This window comes from Eublepharis macularius, chromosome 19 (genome assembly GCF_028583425.1).
Source record: "Eublepharis macularius isolate TG4126 chromosome 19, MPM_Emac_v1.0, whole genome shotgun sequence".
Lineage (NCBI taxonomy): Eukaryota > Metazoa > Chordata > Lepidosauria > Squamata > Eublepharidae > Eublepharis > Eublepharis macularius.
In genome coordinates, this window is record NC_072808.1 from 14,852,796 (window position 1) to 14,880,176 (window position 27,381).

The 27,381-nt window shown below is 47.9% G+C and overlaps 1 protein-coding gene across 1 annotated transcript in view; it reads left to right on the plus strand.

Moving 5' to 3' along the window:
- The first annotated feature begins 2,698 nt into the window (after positions 1-2,698).
- The window catches only part of USP11 (ubiquitin specific peptidase 11), a 30,579-nt gene continuing 5,896 nt past the window's right edge, over positions 2,699-27,381 (plus strand). Inside the window, exons 1-18 of the mRNA XM_055003581.1 lie at positions 2,699-2,828; positions 9,068-9,177; positions 9,412-9,542; positions 12,416-12,533; positions 12,649-12,794; positions 15,438-15,499; positions 15,739-15,838; positions 17,802-17,975; positions 18,195-18,353; positions 20,780-21,004; positions 21,223-21,306; positions 21,405-21,499; positions 21,852-22,058; positions 23,025-23,125; positions 23,219-23,551; positions 25,247-25,317; positions 25,427-25,539; positions 26,979-27,128. Coding sequence (XP_054859556.1) covers positions 2,719-2,828; positions 9,068-9,177; positions 9,412-9,542; positions 12,416-12,533; positions 12,649-12,794; positions 15,438-15,499; positions 15,739-15,838; positions 17,802-17,975; positions 18,195-18,353; positions 20,780-21,004; positions 21,223-21,306; positions 21,405-21,499; positions 21,852-22,058; positions 23,025-23,125; positions 23,219-23,551; positions 25,247-25,317; positions 25,427-25,539; positions 26,979-27,128 — 2,489 coding nt within the window. The 5' untranslated portion in view covers positions 2,699-2,718. The remainder of the gene's footprint in view (positions 2,829-9,067; positions 9,178-9,411; positions 9,543-12,415; positions 12,534-12,648; positions 12,795-15,437; positions 15,500-15,738; positions 15,839-17,801; positions 17,976-18,194; positions 18,354-20,779; positions 21,005-21,222; positions 21,307-21,404; positions 21,500-21,851; positions 22,059-23,024; positions 23,126-23,218; positions 23,552-25,246; positions 25,318-25,426; positions 25,540-26,978; positions 27,129-27,381) is intronic.

The following is a 27,381-nucleotide window of genomic DNA, read 5'->3' on the forward strand; positions in this document are numbered from 1 at the left end:
GGTGGAGCCTTGCTATCTATTCCTTCCCTGGCTCTGCCCCCACTAGCCACTTAAAGGCAGAGGGTGGGGTCAATCCCAGGCTCCCACACCTACCTTCCTCCCAGGGTGGCCTTGTGGATGTCTGGCCTGTGTGCCAATGGAGGGCCACATTCTGCTTCCCCTCCCACCCAGGCTGGCTTCTCTCTTGGCTTTCACAGGGCAGAGGCTGTTGGACGGTCCCACCCTATTGGGCTGATGCCTCAGGCCACAGAATCTTCCGCATACAAAATGGATACTGTACCACTGAGCCATGGCACTGACATATAGAAGACATATGAAAAATAATGGATTGCTTTTAGACATTTTCAGATCAGTCCTGAAGGGAGGGGCAAGCTGAATGGGTTGCACACCATTGGGGCGCCCCGGAGAGTCCTGAGGCTACTGTGATGTGCCCTGTCGTCAGGGTGCTTTGCCAGCCCTGTCCCCCAAGGGGGGATGCAGCCACTGGTTATCACACGGACAGGAGGGTGCTTTGTGTTGGGGCTGCCGCAACGCGGCATGCATCTCCTGCCCCCAGGCCACGCACCCTACCTGTCGCTCATCCAGGCAGCCCCTATGCAAACACCAAGTTATTACCCATGGGGAGACATCACATCACAACATTTTCTTGGCAGACTTTTTACAGGGTGGTTTGCCATTGCCTTCCCCTTCCTCATTGCCTTTTGCTTCTTTCTGCACCTTTCTCAGTCTTCCTAATGTTGCCAGCTCCAGTTTGGGAAATTCCTGGAGATCCTGGGTGTGGACAGTGGTGTAGGGTTGCCAGCCTCCAGGTGGCGACTGGAAATCTGGAATTACAACAGATCTCCAGATAATGATCAGTCCTGGAAAAATGGCTGCTTTGGAGGGTGCACTCTATGGCATTATATCCCACTGAGGCCTTTCCCTTCCCCAAACCCTGCCTTCTCCAGGTCCCGCTTACAAAATCTCCAGGAATTTCCCAGCCCAGACCTGGCAACCCTAGGCTCGGTAGAGTTCACAGACGAGAGACTTCAGCTTGGTATAATATCAGAGTCCACCCTCCAAAGCAGACATTTTCTCCAAGGGAACAGATCTCTGTGGCCTGGAGATCACTTGTAATTCCAGGACATCTCCAGCCACCACCTGGAGGTTTACAACCCTAACATCATCTTTCTTTTTAAAGTGGACCAACAAGAAGCCCACAATGCATTTGAAACATAGCTGCACAGCCAGTTAACCTCCTCCAAACATGAACAGCTTTACGCAGGATATGCTCCGAAATAGGCATGAAATCTCACCAGCACCAAAGATGGTGAATGCCTGTATAACGAGAATCGTGTTAGTCTGTCTGTAGCAGCAGAAAAGAGTAAGAGTCCAGTAGCAAAGGAGGTTTCATGAGTCACAGCTCACTTCTTCACTTCACAGCTAGAATGTGAGTCCATCTGTGCTTATAGCTAGGAGAGTGGAGTGATAACAGAAGCTGAATGATAATAGTCCAGGAATGACAACAGCAGGTGTAATTGAATAGAGTTGGTAGTGGGTATGGAGAAATCAGCATTGGTAATGAGACAGGAAGCCTAGATCTTGATTCAGTCCAGGGGGATGCATTGTCTTGAGCTTCATTATCATTTGCAATTCAGCAGTCCCTCTTTCTCATCTCCTTTTGAAATTTCTCTGCAGGATAACTGCTACTTTTAGGTCAGTAACTGAATGCCCTGAAAAGTTAAAATGTTCCTCCACTTGTTTTTGAATGCTTTGGTATCTGATGTCCTGATTAGGGAGACGGCTGCATTGCAACTGATAAAGAAGCTCAAGACGATGCAGCCACCTGGACTAAATCGACACTTTGGCTTCCTGTCTCATTACCAACTCTGATTTCTTCACACCCACCACCCCTCTGTATACCCCACCCTATTCAATGATGCCTGGTATTGTCATTCCGCTTCTGTAATCGCTCCATTTTCCTACATATAAGGACAGACGGACTCACATTCTATTTATTTATTTATTTAATTACATTTCTAGACCGCCCTCCCCGTCAGACAGGCTCAGGGCAGTGTAACAACATAAAGTTTAAAAACAATAAAAACATTAAAACACTATTCCATATACAAATAAATTTCTCAATTGGCGGATATAAATATTAAAATACAGCATTTTAGACACAGGGCTTGGTTCTTGCATTCTAGCTGTATCTGAAGAAGTGAGCACGAAAGCTCCTACCACAAATTTTGTTAGTCTTACAGGTTGCTACTGAACTCTTGCTCTTTTCTACTGTCCCTATAACAGAAGAATGCCCAAATTAAACATGGCGGAAACGGCGTCGCAATGCAGAAAGGATCTATGGAAAAGGTACCTGACTTCCCTTCTTAGCGCTGGCGCCTCTCAAGGTACCATATATCCCCCGTCGAAATATGACCGACGCCTTTAAGCTTTTCCCGTTGTTATTTTTATTTCTGAAACAGGTTAAACTGCCAAACTTCCCTCCCCCCTTCCCTCAGCGGGCTAACAAAATGGCGGCGAAAACGTTTCCCTCTCGGGTGACGCCCGCCTCCTTGCTAGGCCACACTCAACATGCCGCCGGCCCTCCTCTCCCTTGCCACACCTCGCATGGCCGGGCGGAAGCGGGTGGGCGGGCCCCGCTCGAGCGCCGGGAGTGGAAAAGACGGCGCCTCGGCGCTTCTTGTTTCCGGGCCGGCGAAGGAACGGGGCGGCGGGGAGATGGCGGCCGAGCCGGGGCTGCCGGAGCTGGAGGCCCAGAAGCGGCTGGTGGAGGGCGACGGGCCTGGCCGGCCTGGGCGGGAGCGGCCGCTGCGGGCGGGAGAGAAGTGGTAGGCGCTGAGGGGAAGCCGGGCGAGGGGCGCTGAGGCCGGGGGTGGCGGGTGGCGAGGAGAAGGCCTCAGAAGCCTGTGCATGAGATTGGATTGGACCCCCCCTCTCTATGCGCGTCGGCCTCTTTCTCCCCGTGAGAAGCTGCCGACTGCTGACCAGAGGACCCGTTTCCATTGCCTTGAGTGGCTTTCTGTTCTGCAAGGAAATAGGAAGCTGCAAGCCTGCCCTTGTCTTGGGTGGCATGCCAAAGTTGAGAATCGTGGGGGGGAAGCCGCTCAACTGCAAAAAAAAGAAAAAGACCAATGTGGAAACTTACTAAATGAACATCAATGCGCGCGCACAGATTAGGCAAAAGATATTTTTGTGTGTATTGAGCGCAAATCAAGACAGAAATGCCTGAGAAGGAGATAGATCAAGAGGGGTAGTTGTGTTAGTTTGTCTGTAGCAGTAGGAAAGAGCAATAGTCCAGTGGCACCTGTAAGACTAACAAAATGTGTGGTAGGGTGTGAGCTTCTGGGAGTCACAGGTCACTTCTTCAGATCAAGATAGGTAGCCATTTTTGTCTGTAGCAGTAGGAAAGAGCAATAGTCCAGTGGCACCTATAAGACTAACAAAATTTGTGAGCTTTCATGAGTCACAGCTCACTTCAGATCAAGATAGGTAGCCATTTTTATAGCAGTAGGAAAGAGCAAGAGTTCTGTAGCACCTATGAGACAAATGAAATTTGTGGTAGGGTGTGAACTTTCGGGAGTCACAGCTCACTTATTCAGATCAAGAGGGGTAGCCATTTTTTCTGTAACAGTAGAAAAGAACAAGAGTCTGGTGGCTCCAATAAGACTAACAAAATGTGTGGTAGGGCGTGAGCTTCTGGGAGTCACAGCTCCCTTCTTCAGATCCAGGTGGGTAGCCGTGTTAGTCTGTCTATAGCAGTAGAAAAGAGCAAGAGTCCAGTAGCACCTTTAAGACGACAGAATTTGTGATAGGGTGTGAGTTTTCAGGAGTCACTGAAGAGTACCTGAAGAAGTGAGCTGTGGCTCAGGAAAGCTCACACCCTACCACAAAGTTTGTTAGTCTTGTAGGTGCTGTTGCTCTTTTCTACTGCCTGACAAGGTTTTTATTTCAGCAGACCTTTTTGTTGGACTAGAGTCTGCTTCTTCAGGTCCAACGAGTGGCTTTTATCTGGCTAGCTGAATTTCTGCTCTGTCTGGCTATGTACAGTGTCTCCAGAGGAGGAATTCCAGAGCGGGTGGCCCACTTGTAGCAGAATTAAACAGGCATCCAGTAATGCCTTAAAGACTAACAAAGGGTCATGTCAGCACAAGTTTCAATGGGTGACAGCTCTTTAAAAACTTAAGACTGGAATAAATTTTAAGTGCTGAAGATCCTTCAAAGATTACTGTTTAATTTTTATATATGTCTGTCTATATCAAAACCGCTTTTTAGAATACAATATCAAGAAGCTGATGCCCTGCCCCTAGGAGCATACAGTCTTGAGCATATGACCCTATGCTATGAGAGTAAGCCAGCTTTGAACTGCATGGGGCCTTCTTTGAAGGAGTCGCATTCTAGGGTCACACTATAGAGTTCTCCCACATGCGCTTCTCTCCTCCGTTCTCTCTCTGGTGCAGGTGACATGTTCAAGATCACATCTCTGAGATTAGTTTCCCTCTGGAACATTTCTAGCCATCTTCTGATATCTCCCCTTCCTCTTTATCTGTATGTGTGCCCCTGTAAAGTGTCGTTAAGTCGCAACTGGCTTATGGTGACCCCAGAGGGTTTTCAAGACATGTTCTGCTTCTGAGTGCTGGTGAGACTGGGCTAGCCTGGGCCATCCAGTTCAAGGCAGTGCTCCCTCTGATTAAGGAGTGGTTGGGAGGTGGCTCTCCTACTCTTTCCTGACACGTTCACTTGTGGTGTGAACACACTCAGATCTGTCCAGCGAGCACATTATTCTAGCTCAGCCCATAAAGGAGATCTCTTGTGTCTGTGTTGCGCTGGGCTTCTTTCCTTCACCTTGTATGCTCCCTTCTTGAGTCTGAGGAGGGGGGCTAGTATAGACATCTTAGTCGCATCAGAATGCTTCCTGAATGGCAACATTTCCCACTTCCTAGTCGCTGAAATTAAAGACTGCTCCTTCCTGTAGAACGACACACACTTAACTTGGGGTAGTTTGATGTTCCATTAGTGTATCTCGGCATGTAAATTAGATTGAAAACCATCTTGTGGCCTCCTTAGTAAGGGTTAGTCTTAACTGAGAAAAGACAACACTTGAGTCTTAACACTGTTTTTTTTTTCCCTGCTAGGACGCCAGTGCTTTTCAGGGGTTTGTGGCAGGCAGAATTTCCACAGGTGTAACTTCTGTAGCATGTAGGTTTGCCAGCTCCAAGTTGAGAAATTCCTGGAGATCTGGACATGTCATGAAAGAGGAGGAGAGCCACCTCCCAACCACTCCTTAATCAGAGGGAGCACTGCCTTGAACTGGATGGCCCAGGCTAGCCCAGTCTCACCAGAACTCAGAAGCAGAACATGTCTTGAAAACCCTCTGGGGTTACCATAAGCCAGTTGCTGGAGAAAGCTGGAGAAAGTGGGGTTTGGGGAGGGAAAGGACCCTGGCATGGCATAATTCCATAGAGTCCACCCCCTAAAGTAGCCATTTTCTCCAGGGGAACTGATCTCTGTGGCCTGGAGACCAGTTGTAATTCCGGGAGATCTCCAGCCACTACCTGGAGACTGGCAACCCTAGTAGCATGCTGACAAAAACTGTTTCCTGAATATTTGCCTCTTGTACCACAGATGTAAAGGTGTGGGAGTACTGTCTCAAAACAAGTGGCAACCTTTACTTTTCTCCCTGTACCAAGCTATGTGCTTGTCCTGAGGCTACCTTATTTTTGCAGTTGTGTGTGATGCAAGCGTAATGCAGTTTCAGTTTCTCAGCTGCCCCACCCTCAGAGGCTGCCGCGTCTTGGGGTGTCTACTTTCTGTTCAGCAGGCATGTTTAATCCCCCTGCATTTCCTTAACCCCCCCCCCAGTCTTTGTCTAAGGAATTACTTTTGGTTTTGTTCTGACTATGCTGACCAATTTCCTGTTTTGTGGGATAATTCCAGAGAAAGGGCTGAATTTAATGTAGAGATATGGAGGTAATAATTAATGTGCCACTTTCATTGTCAACTTGAAGCTTCTAGTCTTTAAAGAAAAGTTTTCCACTATCCTCCGTCGTGCCTTCTCCTTCACATAGCCCCAACTCTGTCATCTGCTCACACTGAGCAAAATATCTGGTGTCGTCCTTCTTTGCTTGCCAGTATCCAGTATAGTACTTAGAGTTGTGTTATTCTACTGACTCATCTTGCTGTTTTTCTAGCTGGCGGTATGTAGGGAGAGGATCAGGCTTGTGTGTGCCAGTAAATGAAAGGGAAACGTCGCTTCTTTGTAAGCTAGTACTTTACAGGACAGGGTGCTCGCCCTGCTGAATGAGCAGTTTTTGGGATGAGCGCTGCCAGTTCTTGGGGTATCAAGCCCTGGGGGAATGCACCCTGTTTATTTTTTCTGGTTGAGGAATAATTAGGACTTTGGGGCCGTGTTGAAGTTGCCAAGTTGTATTAGGATAAAATGGATTGACGAGCTCAGACTTCAATCTGTAGAAGGCAGAGAGACACTATATATATGACTTTGCAGGCTTTTGAATCACACAAAGCTTTTTGTTAGGTCAAAGAGCTCTGTGTAAAATCGTGCAGACTTTTGGATCTCTCTTCTGTGGGAAAGGGAACAAAAACATTTTGATGGTGTGAACTCTTCATCAGAATGCACAGGGGTAGGTCACTCTGTGCTCGGTGCGAATGCTGAAACAGAGAGCTCAGCTGCCCCTGGAAGATGAGTAGTTGGGTAGTAAGAGGTCATTTCCTCCCATGAGATCCTGGGAATTCTGCCAGCAGCAGCTAGAGGGAGAGAGGGATTCTTGCTCAATTTTTTGATACTGAAAACGGCCAGAAATCTAATGGAAGTGGGTAATAGTGTAGCGACAGGGAGGTCTTCTGTTCAAATGTTGCCTCTGACACAACTTCATTAGGTGGCCTTAGGCAAGACACGCTTTCAGCTCCCCCTCCCATTCCTGTCTGTAGTAGGAGAATGATAATACTGTCCTACCTTACAGACCCGTTGTAAGGATTACAACGGAGATAATGTGTATAAAGCGCTTTGGATTCTGAAAGAACTTTATAAATGCTAGGTGGTGGTATTACGGGTCATGTAGAAATAAATGTCCAGAAATTTTGAAGTGGGGGGGGGGGGCGGCTCGCCCTTTTTAAAGAAAGTACAAAACATTTTGGGGAAATCGCAATATATGAAGTAGTTATTTTCTGATCGAGTCTAAATTTATTTTGCTGCTTGCGCAACATACAATGCGTTATCACTTAGGGTTTGCACTTGTACTTTTAGGCCTACTTATAGAACGCCTTTAGTTTTCTACAAGCGAAACTGGGAATATACACAATACTTGGAAGAGTTGGAGATAGTTGTACTCGGTGAGCACATGTATCTTAGTTTTTGTTATCTGAGAGGTAGGAAGAAACAAAAGATGACAATAGAAGTCTTGTGTACTAAACAAAAGCCTGCTTTTCAAAACAGAAGCATTTCTATGCAGTCACTAGCCGAGAATTAGGACATAGAGTTAAATTTTATAACACTGAAAAAATTGAACTCTTCAATAATGTATTATACATATTATACTGTATTAATTGTGGACGAATTAGCCACACGCTAACAAATTCTGCAAAATATTGTATATGTGTAGTACGCACAGGAATTATCACTATTTATTGCCATAGATTGCCTTACATCTTCATACTATGCATTTTCAGTGAGTAAAAGAGTATTTCATACGAGTTTTTCCAGTAGTGCCTCAAATTTCCCATTTTTCCTTTTTGGAAAAAGTTAGGAGGGGGGAACTTTCGCTCTTTTTGCAGGGGGCTTCATAGTTCTAGTTAATGGCAGCGGATAAACCATAAGATACATGTGCTCACAATCTGTTTGCTTTTTTTCCTTGGGGGCCTCTTTCCTTGTGGTTGAAAGTGTTTTTGCCACATATTTCATGGTCTGAACTAACTACATTAGAGCACAGAGGGATCGTTTTAAGCAACTTTGCCAGTAGGAAACTTCGCATGTAGCTCTTTTTCCTTCCCTGGCCTCCTATCTGTAGGCTAGGTTGGCTTGTGGGCAGGTTTACTATTGGACAAAAAAAAAAAGGAGTTCTAAGTTCACCTTTCTAGACAAAGTTCTGCAGATTGAACATTAGAATAAATTCTGCTGCTGGGCTGAGTGAGTTTAATCGGTGGCTAGGGGTATGCTAAGTGCATATATATTGGGGTGAACATAGCTGTCTTCCAGTGGAAGAGCCACAAATCGGAGAAAGGTTTCTCTGGCAGGTAGAAGGCTTCATACCTGTGGTAGGGTAGGGGTAGAATCCACCCCATTCATTCTTGGAACAGCTCTTTAAAGCAGGACATTGGTATCCGGTATTTGCAGGGAATAATGGCTTTCTCTAAAGCCTTCTGATGACTCCATTGCTGCACTGAGGGTTTCGCCAGCGATAACTGGGGTAGCGTTTCCAGTGCAGCTTTATCTTATAAGGCTGTGAGTTAAAGATCTTTCTTTTTCCACCCCGCTAATAATCAATTTACAATATGATGAACTTAATCTCTAAACGGGTTAAGTGTTTGGTAAGAAGCAAGTGTACCCGAAATTAATCTAGTTGACTGGTCTTAACCAAATCCCTAATACTCGCCATTCACCTAGAAATCACTTTATGAATTTCTCGAGATGCGTTTCGGTTGGCCTTACAAAGTGCTTCCTAATTGCCATAGCCGGGGGATGGAGAAGTGCTGGGAGATTCTGGCATTTCAGCTCCAGGGTGAAGGTGAGGGGAAAGACGGAAAGGAATCTCTTGCTCTGGCCGTGGGAAGCCCTTCTCTGTCTCCCTGTTGCCTCAACCTTGAGCTGACATTACTTTCATTTTGGAAAGTTTATCTCTACAGTCAAGAAACCTGGGAGCTTTAGAATATAATAGCAGGAATACTCAAAAACCTGAGTCCGTAAGTCCCAAGGGCCAGTTTGTGGTTCTTAGTACGATCATGAAACGTGCCCCATTCTGATTCAAGGTGCGGGTGGGAAGAGAAGTCACGCACTGTTCTTGTTTGCACATTGCTGCTACTCCTCTGTACTGGATCTCCCTGCTTCTTTGCGCAGGTATCTACTGGAGAATCACTGGTACCAGCAGTGGAAGGCATATGTCGAATCCGGGGACCAGAACTCCAGCTCTTTCCCGGGTCGGATCAACAACGCCGAGCTCTTCGAAGGTATGGTTTCTGTGGCCCTTCCAGATTTTGTCCCTTGACTCTCTTGCTGTCTTGTGGAAGGTGCTTGAGGAGGTGGCTGGGAAATGGCGTTTCTCTTCCTCCTTTATTCGCAGCAGTGTCGAAGTCACTGCTGATGTTCGCGTAGCTGGCCGCTCACCGCTTGCTGGAGGGTTGCTTGCTTCTCCAGAGTGGTGGGTCTGCCCATGATTTCAATCCCTCTTTCCTTCCTTCCAGATTTGGAGTCGTACCGGTTGAAGGACAGGCTGGTGGAATATGAGGAGTACATTCTGGTGCCGGAGGAAGTGTGGGACAAACTGGTGAGCTGGTATGGCATCGAGCGTGAGCAGCCACCCATTGAACGCAAGGTGAGAGCTTTGCAGCTTGAAGCCTTGGGAGAGGAAGGGTACATTTTTCCATTGCAAAGAACTTGGTGTGGTGGAAGCTTTCATGGCTTTTACCTGTCATTGTTTTTTGAGTGTGCATGTGTTAGGCCCTGTAGTGCAGATGAAGAGGGCGTGGGGAGAAGCAAACCCACAGATAAGAACTGTGTTGATTCTTAATGACGGGGTGTCGGTTTAGTCTCATACCAATGGATTCACTGTCCTGTAAATGATTGGCTCTTTTTGATGCTGTAGAGGGGGGAGGGAATAGCGGGTGCCATTTAAGGCAAAACAAACACTCTCTGTGCCTGGAACTCGGTGTCTTGACCTTTGCCCCCCCGGAGTCCTCCAATGGACGCGCAGCTTCAGGGGTTCGTCGCAGCATGCAATCCCTCTTACCACATGCCCTATCAGTCACTTTGCTAGCCTGTAATGCAGGCTAGGCTGTCATTTGGTTTACACCTGGAGCTGAATGTGGTTTGAGGGAGGGAAGGCCACGGATCTCCCTGCATCCAAACTCAGCTGTGTCCGTGTTTGTACTGCACCATTGTGTTTGAATGACTTTTCCCATTTGATGTTTGGGTGAGGAAGTTTTCTATGACTGATGCTTGAGGTGTTGTTGCACCAATATAGATAAAAGCACATGACAATAATCAATACTGAGCAATACTAGGCCATGTACTTGTATTCTAGATGAACTTTCAAACTTTGCATGAACCATCTGTGTGTTTTTTTTCCAAAGTGTTAGGTAATTCTAACAGGTGTGCTTTAGTCTTTTGACAGTTAATTAAAATGGTGGACTCTATCGAGATTAATGTTCCTCTATCAGAGATTCAACCAATAGTGATCTCTCAACTTACCTTTTTCTGACACTTCTCAGAGATTTATAGTTTTGTTTTGTAAGTCTGAGTATAACGTCATTTTTTACTAATTGGAAGGTTATGCAATAGAAACTATGAATATTCAATGAAGCATCAGACCAATTATTGTTTGATGGTGCTATCATGTGAAGAGCTCTTAGATATTTGCATATGATGACTTATAAAAATGCAAATTCAGATAGAATGTCAGAGCTCTGATGGAAGAAATCTCTTGAGAGAATTTAGGTGAGAATTTATCTTTGCTTATGCATTTCATAGAAACTTTGATTATGTTAAACTTAGGAAATGTTAGCAAACTTATTTCTTAGTGCCTTTCTGTGTTCTGTTTTTATAGGATTTATATTAATAAAAATTTATATTTTAATTACTTGCTTCATTAAAAAACTAGGGTGTATTTTCAATAAAGTGAAATAAACTCTAGACAGGTGTCTGTGTGTTTGAGAAGGAGCTGCAAAGTAATATTGAACCCTATATAAATAAATGTACTGATAAACAAGGTGTTTGCGGTTTGACAGGTCTGAAAACTAATTGCTGAAAGCTTTCCAAGAGAAAAGATACATCTTTCTTTTGGTTAAGTGGAAGCTTAGTTTCAGACACGGGCAAAAGCTCGTTACAGTGTTCTTGTATCAGCTTTTTCAAATTGTTTTACACATTCGTTTGGGAATTCTTACACATCAGGCTCTGCGAGATAGACTGCTATTGCTATCTCTGTGTTGAATATTTGGTGGGGGTGGTTAAGAGAATAGTAGATCTTTTGAGTTCGTAGCTGAAAAGAGACTCTTAATTAGAATTTCCAGGTCCACAGATCCCATTAACTATACACCTCCCCTTTGGTGCGGCCTATTGTAACAATTGCCAGTTTCTCTTTCCTACCACATCTCTCTCCCTAACTGTAACTCCTCATTAAGAGAAGAAGTTAAAGATTGCAGTTGAGCATGGGATTGAATGATAATTTTTTTCTTAAGCCTTTAGCAGGAAAGCACTTTCAGTCTCTTCCTCTGCTTTCATGAGGACTAGAAACTTGCTCTTCGCTGAGGATTATGGTTTTCATCTTTGAGCATACAGCTAGGGGATTTTGTGATGAAGAACATATTCCACAATGCTCAGAATGGAAGCTTTAGGCTCCCTTGATAGTGGTCAAGAATGGACGTACATCTCTGTACTGTTCCTACAGTTGTAGTTGTTGTTATATTTATATTTATATCCCACCCTCCCCGCAAGCGGGCTCAGGGAGGGTCACAACAGAAGATAAAATATACAAAGATAAAATCACAATCAATTAACACAGCTTTGTAATAAAACACCTGCTCACCGTATAAAAACCATATAGCATCTGATGGAGGTGGAGGTGCGGCTTAACCATGCGTGGTCGCTCATATATGGGGGGTAGATGGTCAATACCCCCTACAGACATAGAGGAGACTGGGAGAGAGGTTCATTTGGTGGTACACCTGGTGGAACATTTTTGTCTTACAGGCCCGCCTGAAGGAGACAAGATCTTGGCGGGCCCGGGTGTCCTCAGACAGAGAGTTCCACCAGGTGGAGTCAGGACTGAAAAGGCCCTGGCCCTGGTTGAGGCCAATCAAGCCTCCCTGGGGCCAGGGACCACCAGTAGGTAATTACCAGCTGATCTCAGCACCCTCTGGGGAGTACATGGGAAGTGACAGTCCCTCAGTTATGCTGGTCCCAGTCCATTTAGGGCTTTTTAGGTTAATACCGAAACCTTGAACCTGATCTGGAACTCCACGGGAAGCCAGTGTAGCTGCTGCAACACTGGAGTTACGTGTGTCCTGAAAGGCACACCCATCAGGACACGGGCAGCAGCGTTCTGGACCCGCTGTAATTTCCGGGTCAGACTCAAGGGAAGCCCTGCGTAGAGCGAGTTACAGTAATCCAATCTGGAGAAGACCCACGCTGGTCTGTTTGGGGACATCTTACCCATTACTGGATGATTTTGTTCTCCTTCTTCCTCCTCAGGTGGTGGACTTGCCCAGCATGCAGAAGGTGGAGGTTTACTTGGTGGACCTGTACCTCTGCCAGCACAGTGACATGGACAACCCCATTGTCGCCTCATTCAGCCGCATGGACGTTATCGGTAAGAACTCAAACGCCTGAGGCTACTTGCAAGGGCGGGCGGTAGGTGAGGGCAGTTCGGAGGACCCTTGAAGCAAAGGAATGACTTCATCGTGCTCTTGCCTCCTTCCTCCTAGACAATGTCCTTAAGGAAGCGCGGCGCCTCTTTGCTGTCCTGCCTGAGGATGAAACGAGGCTCTGGGTGAAAAACGCAGATGGGTCTTGCGAGAGGCTGCGGAACTTGCAGATGACCGTACTGGACGCTTGCCTCAGTTCAGGGCAGGTAACGCTGTGGTTGCCAGCTAAGCAGGGTCAGGTCACGGCTCTTCCCATGCAGAAGGTCTCGGGAGCAATCCTGACGTCTCCACTGCAAGATTTTTCAGGCAGCAGTGCTGGGAGAGGGTCTCTGTTTGAGACCTGGGTGAGCCACTGCCACTCAGGGTGGAGTTCTCAGAGATCGGGCTTTTTGGGGGGGAGGGAACCAGTGATCTGACTTGACCAAACCCCAGATTGGTGAGCAAATCACAGAAATGCATTTGTTTCTGTACTCATTTGCACAGCCGTCCCAATAAGCCACCTTTTGCAAAACATTAAGTGGTGGAGCTTAGTAAAGAGACGTGCGATCACAGAATGTTAAGTTGGGGTTGTAGAATTTCATGCAGGATTTAATCTGAACCGAAGCGTGGCTTTGGAATACTTGCTGCAGTAGGTCTGGATTTTCTCTGAACGTGATGCAGAGTGACTTTCCCCTCATCCCTGAATACCTGGAGCCTTTGTCCTGCACCATGTGCTGCATTCTTGGTCAGAATGCTGGTTCTCTTCAAAACTATGAGAACTAAGCAGTTGGGATGGTAGTTGGCACTAGAGATGGGCATGAAATATGAAACAAAATTAAGCACGAACCAGGTCGGTTCGTGGTTCACAAACCGTGGTTCGTCAGATCCCATTTCTGATGAACCACCACGAACTTTAGGCTGGTTTGTTTGATTTGTGACTGCAGACAGCCTGGTGCCAGTCAATCAGTTTCCTAGGCAACAGGGGATGGACTTCCTGCAGACCTTCTGCTGACCCGGAAGTGATGATTTTCTGACCCGGATGTGACATTTTCACGAACCAAACGAACTGGTTCGTGAACCGGAGCAGGTTTGTGAAAGTTCGTGGTTCGTCAAATTTCACGAACCTCATGGTTCGGGTTTTTTTCCGTTTCGTGCCCATCTCTAGTCGGCACTACGATGGAGGAAAACTCATGCCCATCCCAATGAGTGTGGGTTGGAGCCCATTGTAAGGCTTTAGTCAAGAAAGCTGACTTCGCTGCCACTGCCAGAGTATCTGCTCTGAGCCCGCTTGCGGGGAGAGAGGGATATAAATTTAATAAAATGAATAAATAATAATAATCCGCCCCATGCTGTCCAAGAAGACTGTTCGAGGTTGTAAAGATGTCCTTTCTATCTGATTCCCCAAAGACACGTAGCAGGACCATTGTCGGTTCTCTGTGACCAGTTTGCAAGGTGTTTTGCAGATAAGATTAATTCAAACACATCGTCTTTGCCGCATCATCTTCAATTGCACTGTTTTCTCAGAAGTGTTTCGTAGTGTGGATCAAGAAGTGCAACTTGAGTATTCGCTTGAGGGAATGCAAGCCAAGCCACTTGCTCTTTGGATCTGTGCCTCTCATGCTTATAAAAGCAGCCAAGGGGATTTAATTTAGTGGCTATCTTCTGTTACAAAGCAGCTCATTGAAGGAAGGCTTGACCGTAAAGGAAGGAGGCTTTTGTCAAAAGGCCGAGATCTTCTAGATTCCATTCTTAATAGGACCTCTGCAGAATTATGTAAAGTGCATGTGCCTAGTTGTAAGGGAAAAATCAATGTTCCAGGGCTCCTATCGGTTTCCTTGATTTAGGAGATTGATAGCAGCTTCCTGCTTTAAAGAAGCGTCATGTTGACGTAGGAAGAGAGACGGCAGACACAGTGCTGCTGGTTATATTTTTAGGAGGGGAAGACGTGCAGTTGTGTTGGGAAATACCTTCGCACAAGTGTCTTATTTTCCCCTGATTGCGTCGGTTCGTGCTGCGTTTTCATTTAACCACCTGCTGAGCCAGGAACTTAATTGTATTCACTAAAAGATGGCAGAGATCAATGAGCATAATGGATTGTGCTGCTGTTGGGAACCATCTACAGTTCTTGTTAATGTTTTAAACACTGAATTTATAACTGTAACAAATTTTTATTAAAATCGCAACGTGAGAGCAGTTTCCTTGAGGGGAAAGCAATCACCCGTGCTCGTACAGGAATCTCCAGTTCAGAAGAAATAGGAGGAAAGAGAAAATTAGAAAAAGGGGGTTGTTAGGGTGGGACAGGAGAGGAGTGATGAATAGAAACGGTGTCCTTGCATTTGAGCCTTGACCTTTCCTCCTCCGTGTATCTGAGCTTCTCCCTCTTCTCCTTCCACACCCTTTGCTCTACTCCTTATCCCTGGACTGCCTCCCTCCCTTCCAGAATGCCTGTCAGTTGAGAATAATCTCTTGGGTGGGTCTGAGTTAAACTAATTCCAGTCCTATTGAGGCTTCCAATGCTAAGAAGAGATAAGAGAAGTGATAGTAGATAAGGGGCAGGTGCCGTGCTTATGCATTTAAGAACAAAGGGGTTGCCTGCAAATTGGAGCCCTTATGTTGGCCCAGCGCCCATGGATCCACCGGCTTTAAAATATATTTCATTCTCTTTTTATGTACCAGTTGCTTTGTGGTTGTCATTTGGAACTATGATTTTATCATTTTCGCTTGATGTGCCCCTCTTCTCTGAAGGCATGCTGGCTTTGGATGTAGGTTACGGACAGTTGTTCACATATACTCTAGTTAATCAGATTAACTTTTTGTCTTTCTTGGTGTCACCCCGCCCCTCCCCTCGTTCTTGCACATGGTTCTGCCAGATGGTGATAATGGAGACCAGGAGCAAAGATGGCACTTGGCCCAGCTCTAGGCCGCATATCATGTGAGTATCTCAATTCTGGCGTTTTGTGCAGTCTCGGAAGGGTCTGTGTACACCCTACACTGTGGCCGAACCTATAGAATGTGAGACTAGGCCTCCCTGTCTGAAGGGCAGCTGCATTTTGGATGTCAGATCAGCCAGGATGGGTGGAAATTTGCAAGCATTGGCTGTTCCCATGGCTAGCTGGGGTTTGGTGTTCTGTCTTCCCCTTCCATAACCTCCCTTTTCCCTGTCTCCCTTAGGAAGAACTCTGTGGAGGAGGAAGAGCTGTACCAGGGCCAGCCAGGGGTGTGTGGCCTCACCAACCTAGGCAACACCTGCTTCATGAACTCTGCCTTGCAGGTACCAAGTGTGGGCTGGGGCAAGCACAGCTCTGCCCCTCTGGGTGCTCCAGTTTTGGCAGCAGATATCTCTTTAACAGGAGCTTTGGTGGCACGTGGCACTGCTGCTGCAGTTTCTTGTCTGTCCCTCAAGTGGGCAGTAAAGTACCAAATCTTGCTGGCACAGCTGTGCTGTCCAGTGGCAGGTTTGAGAACTGGTTTCAGATATGAGAGGGGTGGGGTCAGCTAGTCAGGCGAGCCTTTGCTCTGAGTGAGGAGGGGGCAGCGTGCTCTCTCTCTTCCTAGAGGCAGGAAATAAAAGAGCATTAAGTGCCTTTTGAGTCAGTTCTGTCTGCTACTGTTACGTATGTATGTTCCGTCAAGTCGCAACTGACTTATGGCAACCACAGCAAGGGGCTTTCGAGGCAAGTGAGAAGCAGCTGTGGTTTGCTGTGGTGTTCCACTGCAGTCTTCCTTAGTGGTCTCCTATCTAAATGCTGACCCTGCATAGCTTCCGAGAACTGATGAGATTGGGCTGTACTGTACTATTCTACATTCCCTGCTTCTCTTATGTTCTACTCAAAGTCTGCCCCTTCCCTTTGCTTTGGAGTGGGGTATTTTTGACACTGAATTTCTGAAGAGGCTTCTTTACTGTGCATTGCTTGAGTTGTTGTAGTTGGGAAGGTACTCGGTCCTCACCATCTGCAGGGGACTGAGTGGGATCTCTTTTTTTTTTTTACCTTTTTCCTGTATTTAGTTTATCCTCTTACCTGAGCAGCCCACATTGTTTTGATAAACTGTTCTTTGAATGTCTCTGGTTCTTTTCACACGGGGTGTCTTATGCTTAGTCTCATGACTGCTTGTAATCTAGAGAGGAACATATCCTATAATATCTTGGGAAGAGCCACGTGCATGCTCTGAAAGAGGAAAAGAATTTGACTAAACTCTCTAGTAAGATTTGTGGAATTGGCAGGAGTGACTGACGTGGACCATGAATGACTTGGAACCATTTCTCTCAGACTTACGTTGTCTGAGAGAAATAGAACCTGTGCGGAAGCCTGAACTGTGTGTTTGTGAAAGAACATTCAGTCAGGGAAAAGCAGGCAAACTGTGTGTGCGCCTGAGAAAAGGTCTTACTTGTAATTGAGAGAGAAAGTCTCTGTGTATCTGAGTGAGAGGTTGATATCTGAAGCAGGCAAACTGTGTGTGAAGCCTGAGAGAAGATCTGTGTGACTGTCTGTGAAAGGAAACTTTAAGAACCAATAACACTCTTTGAAACCATGAAGCTTAAGAAACCGATATGCTTCTTATAAAAATAAAAGTTTACTTTGTTTTTGTTGTATCCCAAAGTAGCTGTCGTTCCTATATCCCATTCCTTTCCTCAGGGCCACACAGTACCAGGGAGGAGCCTGACGCTTGGGCACGTTACCAAAAGGGAAATTTAAATAAAATATCTTGGAATATAATATTCCTGGTGGCAGCAATCTACCTAGAGGGTGTAAGGGAAAGATTAAAGGAAAAATCTACCCAAGAAAAAGAACGGGGTTGGCATGTGATGGCTTCTGTGCTCTATAATCATTTTCTGTGTTTGGAGAGAAGGCACATTTTAACAGCTAGAGAGAGCATAGGGTGTAGAGGATCTATGCAAGCCAGGCTGGTCGAGAAATGTTCGTCAGACTTTAGCCAGAGGACTTCTTTGTGAGGAGAGACTGTATTTTGGAGCCTATATAGAAGATGGGTCGTCTGTCCTATTCTGCACGAATCCTTTTGGCTCTGCATGTTGTGCGCTAGTGTTGGGGTTGGGGGGTTCTGCCCTACTGGAGCCAGGTTTCCGGCACGAATGCTCAGAAACCCTTTCCACGCACTTGATAGCTGATGTCCTTAGAATGCTCTACTTGTTTAACTGTTCAGATTCTGGGCTCTCAGGTGGAAGCCGCAGCCCTGCCTGAGTTTGTCTCCTTTCAAAGCACCCCGTTCTCTTGCAGTGTCTGAGCAATGTGCCTTCTCTGACGGAGTACTTCCTCAAGAATTGCTACCTGGAGGAGCTAAACTTCACAAACCCCTTGGGCATGAAGGGGGAGATCGCAGAAGCCTACGGCGACCTCATTAAGCAGCAGTGGTCTGGCCACCACCGCTCCATCGTGCCTCGCATGTTCAAGGTGAGGCACAGGCCTCTAGTCTGTCGAGGTCTGTACTGTACTGGGTCCACTGGGTCCTTTTAAAACTGGAGATGCCGGGGATTGAACCTCGGACCTTCCGCACGCTGAGCAGATGCTCTGCCCCTGAGCCACAGCCCCTCCACTGAGCTGCCTTTGCCTTTTTGTTCCTTCCTGTTCGTGGGCCTCGAGGCCACCGTCTCACGTTTTTCTTCTCCACAGACCAAAGTGGGTCACTTTGCCTCCCAGTTCCTCGGCTACCAGCAGCACGACTCTCAGGAGCTCCTCTCCTTTCTGCTTGACGGGCTGCACGAGGACCTGAACCGTGTCAAGAAGAAGGAGTACATAGAGCTGAAGGACGCGGCTGGGCGGCCGGATGAGGTGTGAGCATGTGCTGGGGGTGGGACCGAATCCTGCTTTAAGAAAGGGGAAGAAATCCATCACACTCCACTGTGGTGTAGTGGCTAGAGTGACAGTCTAGGATCCGAGTGACCCGAGTTCCAATCCCTGTTCAGCCACAAAGTTCACCAGACAATCGTGAACCAGTAACTTTCTTGGCCTACTTCACAGGGTAAAAAGGAAGTGGCGGGGAGAAATAATATACTCCCTGCTGAGCTCTTTAGAGGAAGGATTTATTATGTCATTCGTTCCCTGCCTGTCTCGCTGGTGGGGTCCAAAGTGGCTTTCTCCACTTTTCCATTTTATCCTCACAACAACCCTGTGAGGTAGGTTAGGCTGAGAGTGTGTAACTGGCCCAAGGTCTCCCAGTGAACTTCCATGGTGGAGCAGGGATTCGAACCTGGGGTCCTTGTCCAATACTCTAACCGGAACACCACACCGACTCCTTGCTGCAGCCCTGTGAAGCTGCTCATTACTTACCCATCAGTAAAATGGGGTTAAAGCTAGGAAACAGTCACTTTGTCCAAGCCTCAGGGCGCAGGTGGGGAACAAACCTGAGTTTTCTCCAGTTATCTTTCAGTTGGGCTAATGATTGCCCAGCCTTTCTGTTTTGGTAATGATGCTATCACAAGAGGAAAGCACGTGATGCTGCTGCTTGGTTTGCTACAGTAAACGTACAGCCATCTTTGTCCTGGAACAGCTTTTCCTCCCGTCTGAGGTTGGGGGCGTGGCAGGCAGCAGGGCAGTGATGGACACGCAGGCAGGGAGTGCAGGTCTGACTGTTAAGCCTCGACAAGTCTTGGTTACCCTCCAACTCCCTTTGATGCATGCCATGACACCCCCCCTCCCTTTTCCACCTTGGCAGCTTTGTGGAATCCTCCCGCCACCACACTAGACAAGGGATCAGAGAATCATAGAGAATCATAGAAGCCTTAGAGAATCATAGAAGCAGAGGGTTGGAAGGGACCTCCAGGGTCATCTAGTCCAGCCCCCTGCCCAACGCAGGACATTCACAAATACACCCCCCTCACACACAGTGACCCCTGCTCCATGCCCAGAAGATGACAAAACACCTCCAGGATCCCTTGGGGAAAATTGCTACCTGACCCCGAGGTTGCGATCGGCCTTACCCTGGGCGTGTAAGAAAGGGCCACGAGAACTAAGCACTGATGTAGCCCTTCCTGCCCCCCCTCATGATCTGCCCAGGTTCACAGAATCAGCATTGCTGTCAGATGGCCATCTAGCCTCTGCTTAAAAACCTCCAAAGAAGGAGAGCCTCCCGAGGAAGCCTGTTCCAATGAGGAATCGCCCTTAGTCCTGCATGATTTGCTTTCTTGGCTAGGATATTCCCGATCCACTGAATACGTTGTACATTTAACACAAGAATAGCTGTTGGGTCTCAGGGGTTCATGCTCTCTGGGAGTGCTCCCATGTGCGGGAGTTGTGCAGAATGAAGGAGGCTGAACAGAAATCTCATCCAGGTTCCCTTCTGAGGGTCTTGTGTTTTTAAAAAAACAAACCAAGGACTGACCAATGCTGAATTTGGTTTTTTTCCTCTCTCAGCAGGCATGAGGGCTAGAAACTTTTTTAAGAGGAGCCACCCAGTGTGTAGAGGACAGTTTTAGGAGCAATCTGAGGCCATGTACCATCTAGGTTGAGGCAGTAGGACAACATTGGTGGGAGGTGCATTGCAATTTGGTGGCTGACCTCAGTGGTCCTGATGCTGGGCTGCAGATCATACACAGCAGCTGGAATGAATTAGAGCTGCCTTTTGGATCGCGAGTAACTGAGGTTGATGCTGGAAGTTGCCTGGGGACGGGGGGACCAGTGCTTCAGGTATTCCTCAAAGGGATCCTTCCATTTTGCCGAGGGCTCTGTTGTTGTCTTCAACTTACCTGTTTGAGTTTTGGAAGCTTGCCGTTGTCAATACTGTGGGAAGGCTGATGGTGCCGGAAACCCCGTTTCTTTCCTCCCCCCATGTATTTTTTCCTACTAGCTTGTGAAGAGCTGATTTGAGTAATTGTCCTCGGGCTTCAAAGAACAGAAAGATAAAAGGCAGGAGGAAGCACTGAATACTTGGAAATGGCTGTTAGATTTCTTTGGAGGTTTTGATTGCCAGTTTCCTGGTGCAGTCAGGTGCCTTAGCCAGTCGGTACAACTGTAGGCCTACCTAGCTCCAGATGGGGCCTGGAGTTCTCCTGGAATCACCCCTGAACCACAGAGATCGGTTCCCCTGGAGGAAATGGCAGCTTTGGCAGGTGGATTCCACAGTACCACATTCCTGCTGAGCTCCCTTTCCAAAGCGCTGCCCCCAAATCTCCAGGAGTTTCCCAAACCAGAGATGGCAACTCGTACGGCACAGAGACAGAGGGAGAATTACTTCTGCTCCTCTCTCTCGCTCTCTCCAGGAAGTAGCAGAGGAAGCCTGGCGCAACCACAAACGCCGTAACGACTCCATCATCGTCGACATCTTCCACGGGCTCTTCAAGTCCACGCTGGTGTGTCCTGAATGTGGCAAAGTTTCGGTGACCTTTGACCCCTTCTGCTACCTCAGCGTCCCCTTACCCGTCAGCAAGGAGCGAGTCATGGAGGTTTTCTTCATCTACATGGACCCCTGCAAGAAGCCTGAGCAGGTGCTGCTAGCCACACTCACTGCAGGAAAGAAAAGCAGAGCGTCGGAAGGAGGGTGGGATTCTGAGTCCTGCAGTTTCATTTCCAGCTCTTTGGAGGGTGGGGAGGAGGGAGAGAACGGGAAAGCGGCAGAACTGGTTGCCAGAAGGGCGGAAGGATGCTGAAGCCTCGTTGGTCCCCGAGGCATTTTCCTTGACATCCTTACCCTTCTTTTTAACAGCACAGACTGATTGTCCCAAAGGCTGGGAAAGTGCTGGACCTCTGCTGCACCTTGTCCAAACACACAGGCGTCCCAGCTGAGCGGGTAAGCTTGGGGAGGGAGGGAAGAGTGGCCTTCGCCCCCCTTGGACTAGCATCGTCTGTTCCTCCCCTCCTTCATGGCTGGCTGTGTCTCCCTCCCAGATGATGGTGGCGGACGTGTTTAGCCATCGCTTCTACAAGATCTATCAGATGGAAGAATCCCTGAGCTGCATTCTGGACCGGGATGATATTTTCATGTGAGTCCCGGACTGCAGTGGGAGGGTGGGATCACTGGAGAAGTTTAGTGGATCCAAACAGCCTGAGCGAGGAGTTATCCGCATGGGAGTATCGTATCCCGTATGAAAACTGGTTGTTCTTTAAGGTGCTACTGGACTCAAACCTTGCTGTTGCTTCTAAGTATAAAACCCCCACAGGGGCGCTTAGGACTGGCATAGCAGATCCCGCGCACACTGCTTCAGTGAGGTTGGAACACAGTTTAAGAATGTACTGAAATACCAGAATCGGTCTTTTGGGCAGGGTCACTTCTCAGCACGGTGGCAGTTGAATTAAACTGTAATATAAACGGGCTGTCTTGTTTCCATCCTCTAGATACGAGGTATCGATATCCATTCGGGAGGACCCTGCCACAGCAGACGCGGTGGTTTTGCCCGTGTACCTGCGAGAGCGCACCCACGGCCGCGAGTACAGCGACACCTACTACGGGGTCATGCTCTTCGGCCACCCGCTCCTGGTCTCTGTGCCGCGGGACCAGCTCTCTTGGGATGCTCTCTACCAGCTCCTTCTGCACCGGCTGTCGTGAGTGGCTTTTGTTTCCTTCACCCCGTCCAATCTAAAATTTCATTTTTGCCTGATGGTACACCCCACAGTCCCTGCCAGTTGGGTCCTTCAAGCCTTCCACAGTTAAAACACAGGTGTTCCGGTTGAAGCACTTTATTGAGAGCCATACAGTACAGGTGTTCATTGGCAGAAGTGACAATTCAAACAAAGGCGTACTTAGATATAGAGAAACTTCCCACCCTCCCGGGTCCGTTTGGCGCGAAACCCCAAAGAGGCTGCATGGGAACAGATTCGTTTAGACTAAGTGAAGTACAAAGGAAAATATCCCAGTCTCTAGGAAAGTTACAATGTTCGCTGCTAGCAGCTCTCCTCAGGGACACTTGCTGGGAAAAGTGAAAGTACATATTTTCAGCAGATAAGGGAGGGGCCCCCTGGCTCTTCTGCAATTCATATCAGAAGTTAAGATGCTCTCAAATGATTACACAGAATACAGTATATGACTCTGGCAAACAGCAATGACCAGTACAAAATGCAGAATACAGTCATGGCAGGTGTGCTGGCGTACATGAGAGCACCCTTGGGGGGGGTGATACGGAAGTTCTGGGCTGGGACGGCCCCTTTGCGATGTCAGTCATCACTTGGTAGCGTAGTCAGGTGATGCACCGGTGGGTACAAGCGATCCCGTGCGGTGTGACTAGATTTCGGTCACACGTTTTTCCAGAGCAGGAGTGCAGCTTCCTGCGGTTTCTAACATGTCCTCTCTTGCGGAGGCTAGGAGCAAAGGATTCTGGGAGCGTTGTCAACCGTTAGGCTGTAGTCGTGGGTTTTCACCTCTTATTTGCATGAAGCTGCAGCTGGTGGGAGCAAGGTTAGATTCTTGAGGGTGAGGGAAGCTGGGGCCTCTGCCGCTGCTAATCTAATGGGTGTAATGATGGGAGGGGTTGCCCTCGACTATACAGGGGTATGACCTGCATCTCTTTGCAGCCGCTATGTGACTCGACCAGACTCGGAGGAGGAAGAGGAGGAGGAAGATCAAAGTGAGGAAGAGGACCTTTACAGCAAGCGGCCCAACGGGCTGAGTGAAGGTGCGCATCTCTTTCCCTTCCCTTTGCATGCATGCAGGGGTAGGTTATACGAGTTCTAATAAAACTGTCTGCTCTGTCCCCTCTGATGTGCAGGGGAGGAGGAAGAGGAGGAAGAGACCACAGCAGAAGGCTCCACTAGCCAGGAACCCAGCTCGGAGACAGAGGAAAACCCCTCCGACGCGTCCGTGGGAGAGGAAGGAGCCGGTGTGGAGGGGAAGCAGAGCCCCAGCCCGTCCCCCCACCGGCCAGCCCAGTCCCCCCAGACTCCGTCTTCCAGCCCTAGCCCTCCTACGGCCAACCAGCCCAAGCGCAAGTGTTGCCTGCCACGGCGGCAAAAGCTGCTCTTCACCCTTCAGCCTGTCAACTCAAATGGTACCAGTGATCGGATGGCTGGCCAGGATGAGGGCAGCGCCGTCTCTTTCAACTGTGAGTCCCGTCTTTCTGGAGCGTTGCCTTCTGGTCTGCACAAGTTGGTGGTTGCATGGTGTCCCGTGTCAAGGGAGGGTTGAGGGAGTGTGTCTTAATTTTCTGGGACCTAGGAATGAGATGAGTTCTGGGACTTGCACTAGCCGTGGACTTGTACTGTACTAATGGGAGCTCTGTGCATCCCGTCCACTATCTCCAGGAATAGTGACAAAGAGAGCTGTGGTTCTCGAAAGCTTATGCTGCAGTAAAGTTGATTGGTCTTAAAGGTGCTACTGGACTCTACTATTTTGCTACTACAGACTAACACGGCTAACTCCTCAAGAATTTTCTAGGCTCTTTCCTTGAATTCCTCTTCTTTTTTTAAACATGGGGCCTGCTGCCCAGACTTCCCGTGGTCTCTTTTGGCCAGTGAGCGCAAAGGCTTGATTATTTCAAAATGTGCGAACAAGAACTGCAATTAATATTAAACACTTCCTGCGTTTTAGGTGTTCGCTTTTGCACACTGATTTTACGGCTACTTCGTAATGTCTCCCCTTCCTGTGGGTTAGATCCCGTGGATCAGTGGTGCTAAAGGCGAGGCTTTTCCTCGAGTAGGTCCAACTCCCGTGCTACTTCAAAGTTCTCTTTGGCCGAGTGCAGAGATCATGGGGTGGGTGGGAGTGAAGTCGCTGAAAAGCTAAAGGGCTTGACCCCCCAACGGTCTGTGCTCTAAAAAATTAAGAATGTTTTGCTTCATGCTTCCCTACATCTGTGAGTCAAGCTTCAAGAGACGAATTTCATGAGGAGGAGCACATGAAGGGAGTCACAATGTTAGCTGGGAAGCTGAGTTTGAAAAGAGATTGGAAGGCTTTGTCAATTTCCCCTCTGTACAGACCCAGGGAGATCCCTGCTCAGAGGGTTTGTTAATTTCCTCTTTGCCTCCCAAAGGCTCTGTCAGTTTCACCTTCCCTTCTAAGAGGCGAAGAGGAAACAAACAGACCTTCTGAGCAGCATCTCCCTGGCTCTGTAGAGAGGGGAAATTGACAAAGCCTTCCGATCTCTTTTAAAACTCAGCTGCCCGGCTAACATTGCGACTCCCTTCACGTGCTCCTCCTCATGTAATTCGTCTCTTGTAGCTTTGCTCTCAGTCTTGGGAAAGAAGCCAAGTTCCCTGTCTGCCCTACGGTGCAGTTGCATGGTTTGTGTTGCATAGAAATTGGCAAGCCTCTTTCTTGCTTCTGGAACATTGTAATCTTGCCCTGTATAGCACGGGAATACTATAACACGCACACACTATTAATAACCACAAAGGGATTGGGTCACACAGCCTTCTGTTACACATTGGCTAAGGGATAGGTAGGCTTGCCAACAAGACTTGGTGGAAAATGTCCTGTCCCTTCAATAAAGGCTTAACGCAACGCTGTTTACCGTATGATCTTGTTTACCCACCCCCCCTCTATACCACGGGAAGCTTCAGCTACCCATTTCTACAAACCATGCCTCTACTAAAAGGCCAGGATGTTTTTTTCCAGACCTGTTGATGACCACAGGGGTAGGTGAGCGCTTTGTGGCTTCCGAAGACACATGTTGGGGAAAGAGGGATCCAGGAGGAAGCGTGCATCTCCTTGGCCACAGTCTGTCTCTACCCAGCTGATCACACACCCCGTGGCTGCTCAGGTTTGCACCCTCTCTCACTGTGCTCTCTCCTTTCCTCAGCCCAACCATACGTTGCCATGGACTGGGATTCTGACATGAAGAAACGCTACTATAACGAGGCAGAAGCTGAGGTGAGTGCGTGTGACGTTCCGGCTGTCTCGACTCGTCGTCCTTTTTCTCCTTCCTGCCTTGGGTGGGAGTCCTATAGCTGACTCCGCCAACTGTGCGCGTCTTCCTCAGGGCTACGCCAAGCACGACTGCATGGGCTACACTCTGAAGAAGAACCCCGTGAGACTGCAGGAATGTATCGAGCTGTTCACCACCGTGGAGACGCTGGAGGAAGAAAACCCTTGGTGAGAGCTGCTGGGTGCAGGGAGCTGGGTGGGATAGGGAGTACGTCGGGCCCAGAAGGAACTAGAGCCACAGAGCTTTGAAAAACACTCCCGTGAGGCATGGCCCTGAACCTTTGGTACTAAACTGAAAAACTGCATTTGGCTGACTGGGAGCTGAAGAAGATGGGGAGTTGTGCTACCCCCCGTGACATCCCCTATGCAAGAGTTCTGCACTCAGCAGGGGCTGCTGCACAAATTGTCGTGTTTGGTCCCAACACAGCCATGCCAGTCAAACTGCTTTGAAGGGTGCAGCCTGGCTAGGTGGTGTTGTTTGGAATCTTCTGTCGGGTGGCAGATAATGTGCCCCTATGGGGAGTCTGCCTATAGTTTGCAGACAGGGAAATATAATTCAAGACTATACCATTTTGGGCTGTTTTACTTTTTCTCCCTAATGTTCTCGTTTACAACACGAAAAGAGCTTTTGATATAGAGGAGTATTCCTTCCTGAATGTTAGGCATACTTTAGTAGCAAACTATGGTTTGCTGCTATGTGAAAAAGCAAGATGGGGGTGGGAGGATGAGAATCCTCAACCTTGTGGACTCTTCATTTCATCCCTCGGCCATCTAACTTTACTTGTTTCTGGTGTGTTCTCCCTCCCTGGGAAGGCATACTTTGCCATGACGTCCAAGTTGGCCAATTTAGATTTTCTTTGTAAACTAGAACTCCAAACAGTGGTTTGATCCTGGTTTTGGAATCTTTGTTCTCGTGCACCCCAGAGTTTACTAGTTCAGTTATAAGATTCAGATGCCTCAAACCTGGAAATAACTAAACTTCTTTGCTGTGCGTGAAGGAGGTGGGTGGCCATAAAGATCTTCCCGGGCATGTTCACGTTACGGCAATCCACAGGATGCTATTATGTCTGCTTGGGATGCGAAGTGATTCTGGATAAGCTTTTCAGTCATCAGAGATGAGATTTTTTGGGCCTCAGCCTCCCCTTTCCCACCTGGCTTCTTTACAGCTTTTCCTATCACAATGATTTTTGACTCTCTTTACCTCGAGCGTGACCATATAATAAACCAACGTACAGAGAACTCAGAATATGTTTTAGGTGTAGAAGGGTTGCCACCTATGTATATTCAGTTTGCAGGATCTGAGTAGGTCTGTTAGAGAGCGAACGTTTTGGAGGTCTTTCATTCATAGGGTCGTCATAGGTTGGAAATGACTTGATGGCACATAAGACACAATATTCTGACCAGCAATCAAGAAGAACATCGCTGCAGCATTTAATCAGCTTTATTTGGTCTGTTCTCTCCGCCCCCCAACCTCCACTGCCGGGCTAAGAATTCATCCTCGCCTAAGAGCGGCTCAGTGCTTCTCTTCCTGGCAGGAGAGAGAGACCCAGAGCCTGTACTCATGTAGTTTTCTTTTTTTGCGCACGCTTTACACTCCTCTTTCCTAGGTACTGTCCCACCTGCAGAAAGCACCAGTTGGCCACCAAGAAGCTGGACTTGTGGTCACTGCCGGAGACCCTGATCATTCACCTCAAGCGCTTCTCCTATACCAAGTTCTCCCGGGAAAAGCTTGATACCCTTGTGGAATTTCCCATCCAGTAAGTGTTGGAGCAGGTCAGCCCGTAGCAGCCCGGAGGGGGCAGGGGGGAGATGACACCCAGAAGTGCTTGCCATGTGCTTTGTATCCTTGATGAACACTTGGGCAATGTTCAACTGCATGGGGGTTTTCATTGAAGGAGCAGACGGGTTCTTGTTAAATCTTGAGAGCTCTGTAGGCCAGAAAATTATTGAAAGGCTGCTTCTTCCACTGAAGGGTACATCTGGAACATATTTATTTTATTGACTATATTT